Source organism: Anoplopoma fimbria, chromosome 12 (genome assembly GCF_027596085.1).
Source record: "Anoplopoma fimbria isolate UVic2021 breed Golden Eagle Sablefish chromosome 12, Afim_UVic_2022, whole genome shotgun sequence".
Classification (NCBI taxonomy): Eukaryota; Metazoa; Chordata; class Actinopteri; order Perciformes; family Anoplopomatidae; genus Anoplopoma; species Anoplopoma fimbria.
In genome coordinates this window covers 2,178,689-2,194,171 of record NC_072460.1, presented here as the reverse complement: position 1 = coordinate 2,194,171, position 15,483 = coordinate 2,178,689, and the positions used below count along the sequence as shown (strand labels likewise).

The following is a 15,483-nucleotide window of genomic DNA, read 5'->3' as shown; positions in this document are numbered from 1 at the left end:
CATCAAGTGGCATTCAAGTAGGTTTGCTGGGTAATTAAAGTCGATAAAATGTTATTGCTTTCACCCTCGGCCCACCGGGTTGGTTGAGGAGGAACCTTCAGACATTTGCTGGACATTTAGAAAGAGGACAGATCACAATTAGGATTAAGCCTTGACGCTTATATTGCTGCTTTTGTGCTGCTTTGCTGATTACGAAAGTTTTTCGTTAGTTACTTTAGCAGATTTTTTTATTATTTCTTGCAGCCTAATTTTTGCTTTTATACATAAAAGATTTCTTAAATGCAGTTTCTTCTTTGCTTTGGTGTATAGTTTTGTAAATCAAAGGTGTGTGTTCAAAGCACTTCACAGAGTGTGGCTTTGCCTGCTTGTTTTGCATACGAGGCATTTCATTTTTGAAACTTTGAAAACAACAACGTGATAAAAAAAAAAAGTTTATTCTCATCTTAAATCTGATCATACAAAATTATGCAAAACTAAGTAGAAACTTTCCAGCTCATTTGAGGGGAGACATTTTGTACTCTCTGTTTGAAACAAACATCACCACTTCATGAGTAGTTGACTTTCACACAGAACGTCTCCTCCGTCTTCTCCTCCAGGTTGTTCACGTAGACCAGGATCTCCACTGAGCCGGGACTCTGGCTGGGGGCGAATCGTAGTCCGATGGTGTAGCTCTCCCCCCCGCTGATCTGAACACAGTGAACGCAACACAACAAGCATGCTTTATATTCATCTGAATGCTTTGTGAGGGCAAGTGATTATTCATCTCTCTTCAGCTGGTAACACTTCACTGATCTGTTGCAAGAATGTTTGAGAACCTTCTCACTTGATTTTGCATCACTTTGCAGGTTTCATTTTTTTTTTTACTTACATTTTGTTTAAATTTCTCAAATAGCTAATTCCTTGATTTGATTCTGGATATCAGATGTAGGGAAGACAAAAAAAGAATAACTTAACTAATAAAAAGAAAAGAAAGAGCTTATTGTCTTTCATACACCAAATTACAGCCATGTTGTCTCTTAACACCTTTACAGTATACAAGTTCCACAGCGCTACCTAGAAAATACACCACTTACAGTGGTTTCTACAGATCTGAGTCCGCTTTTCAGGTTAGATCCCAGCAAGAAACTCCAGTATCAGTAGTTTAGTCCGAGTAAGTGTGAGGCTCAAAACATTAGAAAGTTTTGTCCCTCAGAGCTGAAGAGAAAGCCACAAACTGAACAATATCTGCCCAAACAGATTATAAAACACTGGCCACTACCAGTGTTTGCCCTTCCTTCTAGGCTGAGAGCTCTACAAAACAAAAGTCTCCATAAAAACTATGTTAGAAAAGGTTGTTGTTTTTTTAAACAGGAAAATACACACCTAATTTAAGAATTACAAGTTGTTCCTTCCTGTTTAATCTGTGGTCCAATTTCAATGTCTAGTTAGTCGTGTCCTTTTTTCACTCAAAACTCATACCATTGTTTTTCTCCCAAACAGTATTTGTCTCAGTGGTTCGAACAACTTGTTCACTTCCTAAAGCAACAGTCCAACAGATTTGATGCCATGACTAAAAATTGAAAAGACATTTTAAAAATGTTGTAAAAATCTACCAGCCTGCCTCAACCGCTGTAGGGAATGGCTTTCCAAGAATATTAAAATACTGACGTGCTTATGTGTTATGTTATTGCAATATAATAAATATCCTGTTTATGGTGCAAAAGCTTGTCAACAGTGTTACTGTGTTTCCTCACTGCGGGTTTCAACTGCCTTGGTAAGGATGAGGGTTGTGTAATCAGAGAATTAATACAGGAGGACACCTCAAATTAATTTGTCTAAAACTTTGTATTTTGTCTGAATTACCATTTCTTCATCCATAGTGCAACTTTGATTATTCTTATCCCTTAATAAAGGCACACCATGCTTAATATTTGGGTGTTTTTTCTAGTCAAGGCTCAAAGTTTGCAAAAAGGTCTTTATTTGGTCTTTTTTTTTTTTTCAGCATTTCAATCAGACCAGAACTGTCTTCCTCGTATTTGCTGTAATAGCCAGCAATGGATGTATAGCTCAATTTGGGGGATTTATGCCGTAATTTTTCCCAAAAGCGTTGCAGTATTGATCTCTGCCCTGCTTTCCTCCCTGACAGGTGGTTTAATCATGTCGAGGTGGATGTATCACAAAAGAGAAAAGTGTCTCCACATTTGCTTAATGCTGCAGGCATAGTAAATTCTTTATAAGACACCTGGCGCCTCGCTGACAAGATGGAAAAAACAATGGGCTGTTTCTCACTTTCCCCACCTTCTTCTGTCTAATTGATGCAGTGTCTTCTGGACAGCAGCAGCGAGACTCTTAAATAGTTTATGTGGAAACAGACTCCCTTTGGGTCTCATTCATTTATTTGTTAATATAAAATGCTGGTTTTGCATTTGTTTTTCCGTTTCATCACACCTCAGCCAATGGAAGGCAATGATGGCAGAGACTCCGGGACTTCATGTCTGTGTGTGAGTGAATGAGCTATTAGAGACACTCGCTGAGGGAGACAACATAACAATAAAACACCAGCAGTAATGACTTTGTTATATTCCTGCTGTTTCGGGTCTTGAGGCAAACAAGGAACATGTTCACTTATCTAACAGCTGAGGAATGAGCAGCAAACATGAGAGGCCAGAAATCATCATCAGTGTCTCTTACTCGCCTGTCAAGATGTTAGGAAAGTTTCCTTCATATCTGTTACAGGTAAAATGTTTTTTTTCCCACATAAAAGTTTACATTGTTTACATTCAGCATTAATCAAAGTGTTTCCCAGTGTCGGTCTGCACAGTAGCATATCAGTGTGACGCAAAGTCAGTGATGTTGCAGCACAGCCAAATAATGATTTTAGCTGAGAGTGCACCAAAACTGATTTTGAAGCAAAACTTTCCACACTGCAATCCAGAAATATTTCATTACAAGTAAAATAAATTTGTGATTAAAAATGTTTCAATGCTAATCCCCAAATCTTGTTTGCAAAAGATGTTTAGAGTTGTAGTGCTGATTGTTTTACAAGAAAGTCAGAAACATGTGTGTGACTCATGTATGAATAACGTGATAACAGATACTCTGTGCCGGCACTTCCTGAAAAGGAATTACTGTGCAACAACAGGTGTATTTTGTATCTCAGTCTTTTGTTAATACAAAATGCATCATTTGTTTTTAATTAAATCTTCTAAAACTATTGTTGATGTGATGTGTAAGCTATAGCCTGGAGCCTGATCAGGGAGAGTTTTACTGTGTAACATACAAGACACTTACAAACTGAAAGGTTTGGGGTGTCACTGTGAAGAGAGGAGCAGAGAACGTGAAACTATATAACAAAAGCAACTTAATCATAATCACAAAAAACCTTGAAAGTGTCAAAAAAAGATTTTTAGTCAGTGAAGAAAAGCCACTGATAACAAATACAGCTCGCTCAGTTGCATGATTTGAATATTTTATGTGAAATATGAGAAATTGAGTACTGATAAAGAATTCCAACTTATCATCACAAACTGATTTGAGTCGTAAAGCATATAGCACAATGTGTTAATTTACAATTATGTGTCAGTGGAAGACACTTCAGCTTTCGAAAATGCTAAAGGTGGCCCAACTTAAATCAGAACGGATATAGAAGTTCCTATTTTGAGTAGAAAACAAAAAGGACATCAATAGCAGCTATCTACTCTGCAGTATTTACATGTCTTTACATTGAATTGAATTAGGTTTGATATAAGTTTTCATTGTTATTTCCATTATTTTATTCCAAACAGGATTTTTAGAAAAAGCTCATCAAAAAAGGTTCCTACCATCGATCAGTAGGAGTCTCCATTACAACTAAAACTAATTATTTACAGGACTTTAACAACACAAGGTACCATGTAACTACCTGTACTGATGCAGGCCTTCAATAATAAAGAGTGGTCTAAGTGTTAATTAAAGAAAGTATTGATTGTTGCTCTTTTCGGGAGAGAGAGAGCTGCACCTCTTATCTCACCTGGAATTTCTCCTCTTTGAACTGGAGCAGGTCTGGATGGTCAGAGCGGAGCAGGAATGAGCGGCTGCTGGTGTACGGGTTGGTGTAGGTGATTTTCCTTGAGCTTCCACGGCCACCACCGACTGGGACACACACTTCAAATGCCTGCAAACACACACACACACACACACGAACGCAAACAATTAGTGCCCTGGCTGATTGGTCACTAAATGTAGATTAGATGAATGAATTACAAACACACACTGGGTGCTTGTCATGAGACATAAGTAAGACAAGAGCAAGTGATCAAGATTAGAAAAAGAATGGGACTAAATTCCTTGGATTAGACTGACCAGCGTGCACCACAGAGGAGAGGAAACATTTAAACACCTAGCTGTAATGTGAACATAACCTTCAATGGTCGGTCGGTTGGTTCAGAAATGCAGACAGCAGTTATGGAGGGGGATTGTCTTTGAGTGCAGGCCTGGGATCAGCTGTCCTTCGCCTTTTCTTGACACTACTCATAAATGCATTGTGAATGTCCAGCTGACCCAGGAGCCCACCAGGATGGTTCAATAAGCACTGAATGTGAATCCGAGTCACCAGTGGCTGTGAGTTATACAGAGCTTGAAGGGAGCTGTTCATCATAACACTGTTCTTAAGACGTGCAGCAGGAGGGCCGCAGTAAGAGCTGGTTACTGGTTACCTGGCAAACCACAGTAGCCTGCTAGCTAGGCGCGCAAATAGTTACTATTTCACCAATCATCCAGCACTTTCTACAGTAAATTACCCTCAGATTAATATGTAATGACAAAATAAGGAATTCTTTGCGACTTTAAGAAGATTACAAATCTTTAAAATATCAAGAAATTGTCTTTTTAAAAGTAGGGGGGGCTTGAATCTAGAGGAAACTATTTTACAATGTCGAGTACATCCTTTGGAGAAGATGAAAGAGGATTCGATGAGATCTGTAGCTTTGACTCTGCAGTGTTCAAACCATTTGTACTTCAAGCAGACAGCTGGCACCTGTTACTGGAGCAGCAAAGTAATGAGTGGCACCGTGCGTTTCCAAAGCCTCAGCAACTGGAGAGTGATGGAGACATTATCATATCACATGTCTTAATATTTAAAGTAAAAAGCCAAAGAGAAAACCACTCGTACCTTGGACAGTACAGGCCGGTGGACATTGAGACAGAGCAGCCAGGCAGTGACCAGCCGCCGGTTCTCCACGTCCACAGCACTCATGTACAAGAAGCGGCTTCCTGCTCGCCACGGTTGGACCTTCAGCTGGAGCTCCTGCACCGCAGCGGGGGGCAAAACAAACACACCCTCTGGGTCCACCTACAGAAGAAGGAAAGGGTGAGTTTGGCAGACAGTGTGGCAATTTTGATCGGTATTGTTGAAAGTGGGAAAGAGATAATTAATAAAAGAAATAGAGGCATTGACAAAGTGACAGAAAGAGCATGACACAGTGTGGAAGAGAAGATAGACATTTTATAAGAAGGGGGGACAGAAAAGGACAGAATTAATGGGAAAAATGTGGTTAACAGCCTCAGAGGAAAATAAAGGATGTGTTCGGATTACAGGAGAGTGGGTGAGAGAAGGGGCGAATGAGGTTCGGGGAAAAGAGGAGGCAGACAATGAAATGAGAGAAAGTAGAGGCAGGAAAGTGACAGAGAGACTGAAGGATGTGAGAATGAGATTCACTGTGTGGCTCCTTTTCAATCTGTTGAGAAAAAGCAAAGCTATTCTCTGGCGGTGAGCCTTATCCGCTTTTATAAGACTCCTCCGATGCATTCCACGGTGAGCTAACCTGCAGAGAGTCAGATCAAAGCAGGTGCTGATGCATACGGTGAAATCTTTTTTTTTTAAAAACATTTGTCGCACCATTTCTTCAGGGAGAGCACGTTAGGGTCGTACTGTATGCACCTACGGTGAATGTGACAGGCCGTCACTTTTGTCTTTTTTTTATAGAAGTGAGAAATATGCAATGCCCTTTTATTTCAACTCTGTATGAGATGCATCTCTCCTCTCTTTTACCCAGACAACCTATCTTAAAATAGAGGGCAATCTGACACTCCGGGAACATATTTTAATGTGTTCAGGGAGCACACAACCATTGCTAATTTTTCGGATCTTGTCAAATTGTTCCACGACATACGATATGATTGCAGGAAGCAATAGGGAACCGGATAAAATGAAATGAAAAGACCCATTATGCTGTCAATCCGCATTTGTACCTTCTTGATAATGACTTGAATCCTAACCTGGAGTCATTACAAAAGAGACTGTTGTTGTCCCATTGTTTCCTGCTGCTAAGAAGAGAACAATTTGCATGAAATCATTTTTGGATTTGCGGTTCGAATACTAGGATTTGAGCTGTTTTGATTCCACATTGTCTCTTTTCTGTATGTTGCTTCCCATTTGTGTCAGCCGTGTTTTGTCCCAGTTAATAAACCAGAAATAATTAAAAAGGGAAGGCAAAAGTGAATTGGGCCAATGCCTCATCTTAGAATAAACACAGGAATATGGATTAATGTGGAGGATAAACATTGGCTCAACACCTTGAACTAATACTTCTGTTTGTTGCAAGCACCTAAATCACTTGTGAAATTACAGGGACAATCAGACGTGATCCAAAAAGAACCGGAAATAATTAGACTTAATCCAATATGACCCAAATACACAAACCATTCCCAACAATTGCAGCACGAGGCTCCACTAATTAACAAGCAGCTAGCGTCCACAAGAGCAGTGATACATGTCACTTCACACTCTCCACCTGCCTCAAAACACATTTTCTTCCGCAATAGTTGTGAGGCTTACAAGATTAGAGCTGGTTGAGGGTCTGCTTGGCTCGTCTTTGGTATTAGATATATTAATACACAGACTTACAATGCTAAAGGCCTCTCCCTGACTCTGAATTTGGACCTGGCAGGACAAAAGTGTTTAGTTACTCTTGAAGATGTGTACCTCGATCTCCTGGGGGTGTGATGAGAAACATTTGACCTTGCGAACAGCCTGCTTCCCCTTCAGCACCAGTGATTGACAGCTCCTCTGGCCAGTCACACAGCTGACATCCACCCGCTCCAGGAAGTGCACGTAAACTTGCCAGATCTGGGAGGGCGCTGCCATCCACTTATCACTACAGAGAAAATCATCATCAGAAACAATAAAGCCGAGGCCCCCTCGAGATGCAGCGGGATCAGCATGATGTCGGAGATGAGGGGGGCTGATCCAAGGCTGTGCGAGCATTTTAAAAAGCAGCGACCTCATCATCATCATCTTCATAATCACCCTCTCAATGCTGAGAAGAAGGGTATTCAGTCTCAGTGGCCCTATAGCTGAATAAGAGAGCGGTGAGTGGGAGGCGATGCAGTCACCTACTCAGCCCATGCCCTGTGACAACAGCACTGAAGGAGCATTTTCAGGTATTTGGAATGGAATTCAAGGATTTCTGGATACACAATATCACCTGTGTTGGATTGAAGCTGCTACTTAGCTATATTTTCAGAAGATTTCCACATTTTTACATGTTTGAGCTGCCATGCGACAAAGGTTCACACTAGATTGCGTTGGGTTTTGCCATAATGCCTTATTTTACGGCAAAATCTTAATAATTTCAAAAACATTTCCTTCAAACAAGGCTGGTTTATTAACACAAAAATACACAAAACTGCCCTGGGCCCCAAACTTTAAAACTCACAGGGTCACTGCATGTAGGTTGGTTTGGGTCATTTTATATCAAACAGCAACTACAAAAGGTCCTCCTTTATTAGCTAATAATACAAATCTTGTAGAGGGGACCATGTGTCAAAAGCTACTTTTAACACTTCCTATATAATTTGAATTTGAATTGAGCTCACATGCTTCATATTCCTGAAAAACCTTGTTTAATCTACTTACCACACACACATTGACACACAGAGTACAGGTCGAATCATCCAGCACAGGAGGACTGGGTTAGCACACTGTGTTGGCATTTTTTGAAGCTGTCATTTGCAGTCTGCGATGTGCACTTTATTTAAAAGAAAATGCTACCTGTGTTCCTGTTATTGAGTCAATTTCCTGTATGGATTCATGTATGACTTTGACCAGGCATCAAAGTCTCCTATTATACACATACTAGGGGTGCCCTGTGGAATTTCTGACCACTAGTTGTTGTTGTCTCTGCCAGGAGACTCATGCATTCACTTGCATGTCCGTGTGTGCGTACGCGTGTGAGTGTGCAACTTTGTGTCTGTCCACGGCTAATCTCACTTTCTTCTGCAGCAAACTGCATAATATTTTGGGTGGCCAGTTGTGGCGGCATGCTCAGGGACCTCCCGTTTTATACTGCCATTGACTGTTTGCTTCCTCCTCACTCACTTCTCTTAACCGTCCCCCGGCCGGTAGGGGTAGTGATAACACAGCTGAGTGTTACTACGCGCCCAGAAACACAGTGTAGGGATAACAGTTTGCTCACTTTAATTGTTTTGGATAGTGTGTTTGGCTTTAAGCAAACAGCTAACTGAACTACCTCTACACACACTGCTGAGTACATCGCTGCCAATCTGTCGCTGTTATGAGGCAAACAGCGAGGTTCATTTATTTTAGTTTTTGGCAAGACTGTATGACTTGTCCTATAAAACAACTACGAGCTAATTGCCTGCATTTATCGGTGACAATGTGCTTGTCTGAGAGATACTCAATGTTAACATAAATGTTACCACAGGCTAACTCCACAGGGGATCTAATGCAGATCAGTTCTGCAGTTTATATGTAATCAGTCAGAACTTTATCACAACAATCATATAGGAGTTAAATGATAAATCCTAACTTTGAATTAGAGGCAAACATTGGCCCTACCTATTAACAAACCCACATATAACATTGATCTAATTTCTAATTGATATTTAGAAGATTATAGGACGGGTTTTGTAACTTCAGGCAGTCAGACCACCAAACCTCCATCTGATAAGTTCTTTAATTCAAGACTGCGTGAAAAATGGAATTAGTCCAAATTAGACTGCTTCTTCAGGCTAAGCTGTGTGTATGTGTGTGTATATATGTGTTTGTGTTCACTGTGAACGTTATGCATATGCATTGAATAATACATACGTGAAAACCATCACAAAGAACATTTTTATGTGTGGACTGGGACTCCCCGGCACTTTCAAGTACACGTCCTGAGGCTCCCCTTGCGCCTAGACACAATCAGGAGAAAGAAAGATTTTAAATTGGAGTAGTTGAGGAAACAAAAGAGGCAGAAACAAAAAGGAATCCCACATTTGAACTTTAAAGTGCATGGCATGGTGTAAGTACAAGGCTTTTGAGTATCAAAACAGCATGTTATTCTTGACAGGTGAGCTAGAATAAAGTGCTTTCCCTCTGAACAAGAAGTGGAGTGAAACACTTCTGCTAATATAAAACTGTGGGATATTTTAGCGGGGGCAGGAAAATGTAAGTAAATTATGTAGTTCTCTCACCAGCATCCTTGTCTGGCAGATGATGTTAGGGTCACTGCAGCGTACGGAAATGTGAGTCCTGACATCTGAGTCTCCAACTGGGTGACCCAAAAAAATGGTTAGTATACAGACGGTAAATACCTGAAGACGTTGTATCGAAGCAGTGTAAAGCATGCTATCAGTTTTAAACACCTAGTCGATTGTAAGCACGTTGCATGTAATATATGCAATGCTCACATGCATATTTACACATAAATATATGCATATGTGCTGCACAGCTGTGATATTTTCTTCATATTATCATTTTCATTTCCTTCTTTATTTCCAGATGCCTCCCTGTTGATATTACCCCTTTTTGAGATAGAAATTGCATTTTATTGTGAGATTGTTTTTGTTGATATTTTAGTAAAAAACACAATAAAGTGAAGGCAGCATACATTATTCAAGCCCATCCACCTTGTATAATGTAAATACGTTGTTGTATTTGTGCAGGAGTATAGGCACATTAATGTGTTTCTGCTCTTCCTGGAGGGTAAGTCAGTGAACCTTACTGATAACGTATGCATGAAACCAACACTACAAATGCAATTATATGCAAATAAATAAGATGCCATAAATGGTACACAAAACGATCTGAAGCTAGACTCAGGGATTAAGCGTGAGCTGTGGGACTGGGAGCAATGGGACTGGGAGCAATAGCACTACCTGTGGGGTCATTCCAGGGCGGCAGGCGGATGGCTTTCTTTAGGAAGCAGAGCTCGGGGTGGTATAGCCGGAAAGTCTGGTCCACGACGTGAGGGGTCGGCTCCACGTTCACCTGGCAGATGGCCATCGGCTTGCCATCTTCTGCTTTGAACGTAACCTGTAGAGAGGAGGCAAAAAGTCAGCAGTATCAGCAGCATGCCACTTGTTTGAAACGAAACAGCATTTACATCTTCACAGTGTTAGAGGCGCTATTTCTAGCTGTTTTGTTAACATTGTAACATCAAAGTCAACAGGGCAAAATCATGAGCAGTCAGACGAGGAGGCTTGGTTGTGAACAAACCAACAGTTTTGCCAGAATATCTAAAAACATCTTTTGATCGCTTAAAATACCCTCTATTCACGTTTGACCCCCTGTGAAAGGTTCAGGCCTTACTGTGCACACACTCTGTTCATAAACTGTGAGCAGTTTGACCAAAGAGTGATTTTTCTTTCTCAGCTGTTTCATTTAAAGACTGTTTAAAGGCCTTAAGAGGGGAAAGTATGCAGTATAGAAAGAAACAACAAACTTAATTAAGAGAAATGTTTAAAAATAGCCACTTTGTGCAACAGAAATATATATATATATATATATATATATATTCCATCCTTAGATGCTTATCCTCTCCTTGAGAGGTCCCGACCATTAATGCAAAGATGTCGTCTGTAGACTGTGATGGGTTTTTACCGTGGATAAGTTTACCATCATCATTTCCTATTCCAAATAAATTTGGCTATGGGGATATGTTTAAAACAGTATGAGTGCTCGTAATTTCATTAGTTCACCTGTGCGCTCAAACATTACTGGTACTCTGTCATTAGACTTAGAAAAGACCTACATTTGCATTTCTTGACTCTCGACAGAACTGATGTTGCTATGTTTTCCTCCCAAGGCAGATCAGCTCTAAACAAAATGTACAGCTTTTTAAAAAGCAGCCTTTGAGAAGTTTTATTTAAAAATTCACCAGAGACGTACGATGATGATGGAGCACGCTGTATACTAGAATATAGAAGTTGGCTTCAATCCGACAATTTAAACCCCGACAGACCTGCTGAAAGTGCTTTGAAGTTTACTTTGCATTAAAACAGCCCTCAGGATCTGATCCATGCAAATCAACAGAAATGTGTTAATACGTATGCACTAATTACACGTGGCTCATATGATAGCTGGTATGTACACACCCTGCACAGAAACATATGCAAACACGTACCATAACCTATCATACTTAAATGGTAAATGGACTGTACTTGTATAGCGCTTTTCTAGTCTTCCGACCACTCAAAGCGCTTTTACATTACTAATCATTCACCCATTCACACCCATTCATACACTGATGACAGGAGCTACCATGCAAGGTGCCACCTGCCCATCAGGATCTATCTAATCATTCACACCCATTCATACACCGCAGGAACAGCCTGCGGGAGCAACTCGGGGTTAAGTGTCTTGCCCAAGGACACATCGACATGGACTGCCGGAGCCAGGGATCAAACCGCCGATCCTCTGATTGGAGGACGACCCTGCTCTCCACTGAGCCACAGTCAGCCTTGATGATCATCTTACACCATTTTAAAATAGTGTTTGCCCACTTGATTTATATGATATAATATAACTATAGCTGTGTTTAGGGATTATGGATTACATGTCATATAATTGCAGGATATGAATTATAAAGAAACTGCCGGATTACATACTATAGCCCTGAGAGTATTTTATGACTATTTAAAGTAATACTTTGGTACAAAGCTATTCAGAGGCAGAGGCCAGTTTGCAATGTGGCAATGTCAGTTAGTCAGTAAATTACATTTGAATAACATTTGTTCAGATATTTACAGTAGATTTTCACAGTCCCTAGAGGGTGATATCTTATTTTGGAGACCTCCTGTCATGATCTTACTTCTAATGCCACTGTCAGGTCAGAATGTCCCCTTATCCAAAACTTTGGTCAAAGAAGAAGAGATTTCATGGACTGATTCAAATTGAATTTGCATTAAATATGCATATCTCCAGCCAATGACGGACTTGCCATCTGGAGCACCGGAGGTTTTCCTGGTTGGTTCTGAAATTCCCATTGTGCTAACATCAAGCCAGAATTCCCATTTATACAAAAAAGAAAAACTAATAGGCAGAATGGCAAGAAATGTATTGAGCACAATCATGCTCCCCAGAAGATGAACCATTTCCAGTTTCATAATCCCACTGACTGTTTTATCAGCAATGTTTTGACCAAGTCTGTTGCAAATATTTCATAATCTAATTGGCAGATCATCAAGAAATTGATTGTGGTCACAATCATTGTGTTTGTTCTTAACAACACTTTGCTATTGTGAGGTCCAATAACGATGCTGCAGTGTTTAGATGACAGATTATTGTAAAGTGCAGAACAACAAGGTGTTCACTTCAATAACATAAATGACTTACAATGACAGCTATGACTGCTTTCTGCAGGCTTTTTAAAGGGAGATTATTCAAAAATAGTCATAGTGCTCTGAAGTTTAAAATTAAAGATGTGGATCCCGAACATCAGAAAAACACAGAAATCAACAAACTTGTTCTGAGTGTGGTGTGGAAGAACTTTGAACGTGGAAGAACTAGCGGTTGCTGGTTATGAAGAGGAACTTTGTCACAACTTCGGATCAAATTTAAATATCTAGTCATTAGTGATGGACTATTGTTAAAATTATAGAAGTTGACTTTCTACATTTTGGTCATTAATCCACAAACTCAAAAGTTGATCCCTGGCAAACAGCAGCTGTCCAAATCGTTGATGCCCGTGCTGACCTGCAATAGTGGCCCATATCTGGCTCTGGTGATGTGTGCTGACTGACAGCGGTGCCAAAGCTGGCATCCTGACAGCTCTGCTGTTGGGGCTTGTCAGTTTTAGCGGGACACAGATTTGATCCAGACCCAACCTCTTTGACCTCTTGACAGGATTTTTGCTCAGAGCAGCAGTGCTGACACTGGCCCACAACACACACACACACACACACACACACACACACACACACACACACACACACACACACACACACACACACACACACACACACACACACACACACACACACACACACACCCTAGGCAGACACATACACACGCACACACTTGGCAGACTGGCAAATATTTCATCACCCCGTGCAATGGAGGAGCTTTAGGGTGTTGTACTCGACACGACAACAGGATTATTGGGAGGTACAGGTCAGCGAATGTTGATATCCTTTTTTTAAGCAGCATAAAACCTCACCATTAAAGCTCACGTCAGCAGAGAGAGGGCCGGCATTGTAATTTCAACACGCTCATGAGGAGCAGAATTGATTTTGGTGAGTTGTAGAGCACATCGTCTTATCTGTTGTACATCCGAACTAGCACATGCACATTGTTTCTCCCTCCTCTAAACGTCTTCATATTACAAATGGTTGAGTAAGTGCATGAAATGGGAGAATAACTTCAGAGTAATACTATACATGCATGGTTTGTTTAAAGTAGATTAGTCAGACTTGTCAAGCTGTCCTCCAATCGGTGACAGTTTAACCCTCCAGCCAGACATTTACCAGTTTGAGAAGATAAACAATGTTCAGGAAGATAAAAGATGATTTCCAGCATATAATTTCGCCTGACAATCTTGTGTGGCTAGTGTAACTTTTATAAGTAGTTGACACTTCAAAGTGCTCTTTGTGTCTGAGCTGCGACTGTGAGGGAGAAGAGAGGAGGGAGGACGTGGTGCACTGCCACTCTGCAGGGACTTGTATGGGAGTGCGTGTGTACACTAGATGTTGTTAGACTTAGGGATGTACCAGAAAGTTAACCCGAATAAATTCCAGATCAAAAGCTTCATATACTAGTTTAGATGGTTTTGTTTTCCTCTGCTCCTCTGAATATAACAATCAATTAAATCCGCTGAGATGCTTACAATGTTTCAAATGGACTATATCAAAGCTCTTATCATGGCAGAAACATAATGTACATCCACATTGCATATCAAATCCATAGCTTAGTATAAATCTAGCCTGGAGACAAAAAAAAACTGAGGGATTGAGAAGCAGTCGACCGCAAAAATAGATAAGAATGGTCTAAATAATACACAGAAAATATTGCACAAAGCATCAGTAGCACACTCTGTACCTTGATGGTCTTGGCAGCAACAATGTTGGACAGATTCCTCTTGGCCACCTGGGAACCTTTGCCTGACGGTGGGAAGCTTGGTCCCTGTGTGGATTTGATAAGAAACACAATAGCTATCAACATTGATCATCTATCAAAAAAAAAGAAAAGCAAATGGCCTCAAAGAAAATATCACACGTGCACATCAGGCAAGAAAACTGTAGAAGATCACAAAAAGCAGAAGAGAACGGAAGGGTGTAAAAACCCCAGTCATCTGCAGGAGATAAGAGTGCAGCATATGTAAACGGTCCCTCTGGCACCAAATTAACTGTGGAGCCTAAGTTGCCATTACACGTGTATAACTAGCCCCTGGGCTGGATCAGTAATGTTTAACAACCCTTGAGGTGTGGTGACATTTATATCAATGAAATTTCAACTCTCTCTGCTCCACCTCGTATTCCCAACCTGCTCTCACATCAAACATACATTTGGACCACCCGAGGCCAATCAATTTAAAAAAAGATTTCCTCACAACTGTAATCAATAACCAGTGTTGTGAAGTGCTGCGACATCAGAGGCTAGAGGGAGATCTTACATTTTGCGATGATGGAAATATGCAGTGACTGGACAAATCCAAGCATAACATCTGACTGCTGAAATACAATTTGTCAAGAACGCCGCATCCTGCACAATTTACAGCTCCTCAAACAGGGTTTTATAAGTTGACCATTCCTAACCGTTTCATCAGCATCAACCTCTGGTCTCCACTCTACCTGAAGGGCCATGATGTGGTCGCAGAGGAAACTCTGGTATTTCAGGGGAATATGGATGCTCTCCTTGGGCCGAAGGTAAACCCTGGGACCTGGGGCATCTTCCTCCAAGTGGAACATGTTCTCCTCCAGCGGGGTTGGGGTTTTGGTTAGTGCTTTGAAGTAAGCCCACTCCTCTGTATTAGTGATGGCACTGAATGGAAAGATTAAAGGACATGAGTGAGATGAAAGCAGACTACTGTATATTTTAAGATCCATCCAGGATCAGAGAAGGACTTGTCAGGAAAAGAAGTCTAAGCTGAACATTGTTCATGACGGCCAACAGTATGATTGGATGTTACCAAACGGAATAAGCATCGTACTGGTGCTGTTGCTACAGGTATTAAGTTTGACTAAAGATACTGATCGTGGTGGTAAAGAAAAATGTCAAGGGATTAAAGTCTGTTGGTATCATCT

At 40.7% G+C, this 15,483-nt stretch overlaps 1 protein-coding gene across 1 annotated transcript in view; it reads right to left on the bottom strand.

The window, feature by feature from the left end:
• Positions 1 to 473: 473 nt before the first annotated feature.
• Positions 474 to 15,483, bottom strand: part of nphp4 (nephronophthisis 4) — a 157,252-nt gene continuing 142,242 nt past the window's right edge. The window contains exons 21-29 of the mRNA XM_054608940.1: positions 15,031 to 15,220; positions 14,279 to 14,362; positions 10,120 to 10,276; positions 9,436 to 9,512; positions 9,068 to 9,153; positions 6,941 to 7,112; positions 5,129 to 5,308; positions 3,989 to 4,132; positions 474 to 686 (exon numbers count right to left, since the gene is read on the bottom strand). Of these exons, the coding sequence (XP_054464915.1) occupies positions 546 to 686; positions 3,989 to 4,132; positions 5,129 to 5,308; positions 6,941 to 7,112; positions 9,068 to 9,153; positions 9,436 to 9,512; positions 10,120 to 10,276; positions 14,279 to 14,362; positions 15,031 to 15,220 (1,231 nt within the window). The 3' untranslated portion in view covers positions 474 to 545. The remainder of the gene's footprint in view (positions 687 to 3,988; positions 4,133 to 5,128; positions 5,309 to 6,940; positions 7,113 to 9,067; positions 9,154 to 9,435; positions 9,513 to 10,119; positions 10,277 to 14,278; positions 14,363 to 15,030; positions 15,221 to 15,483) is intronic.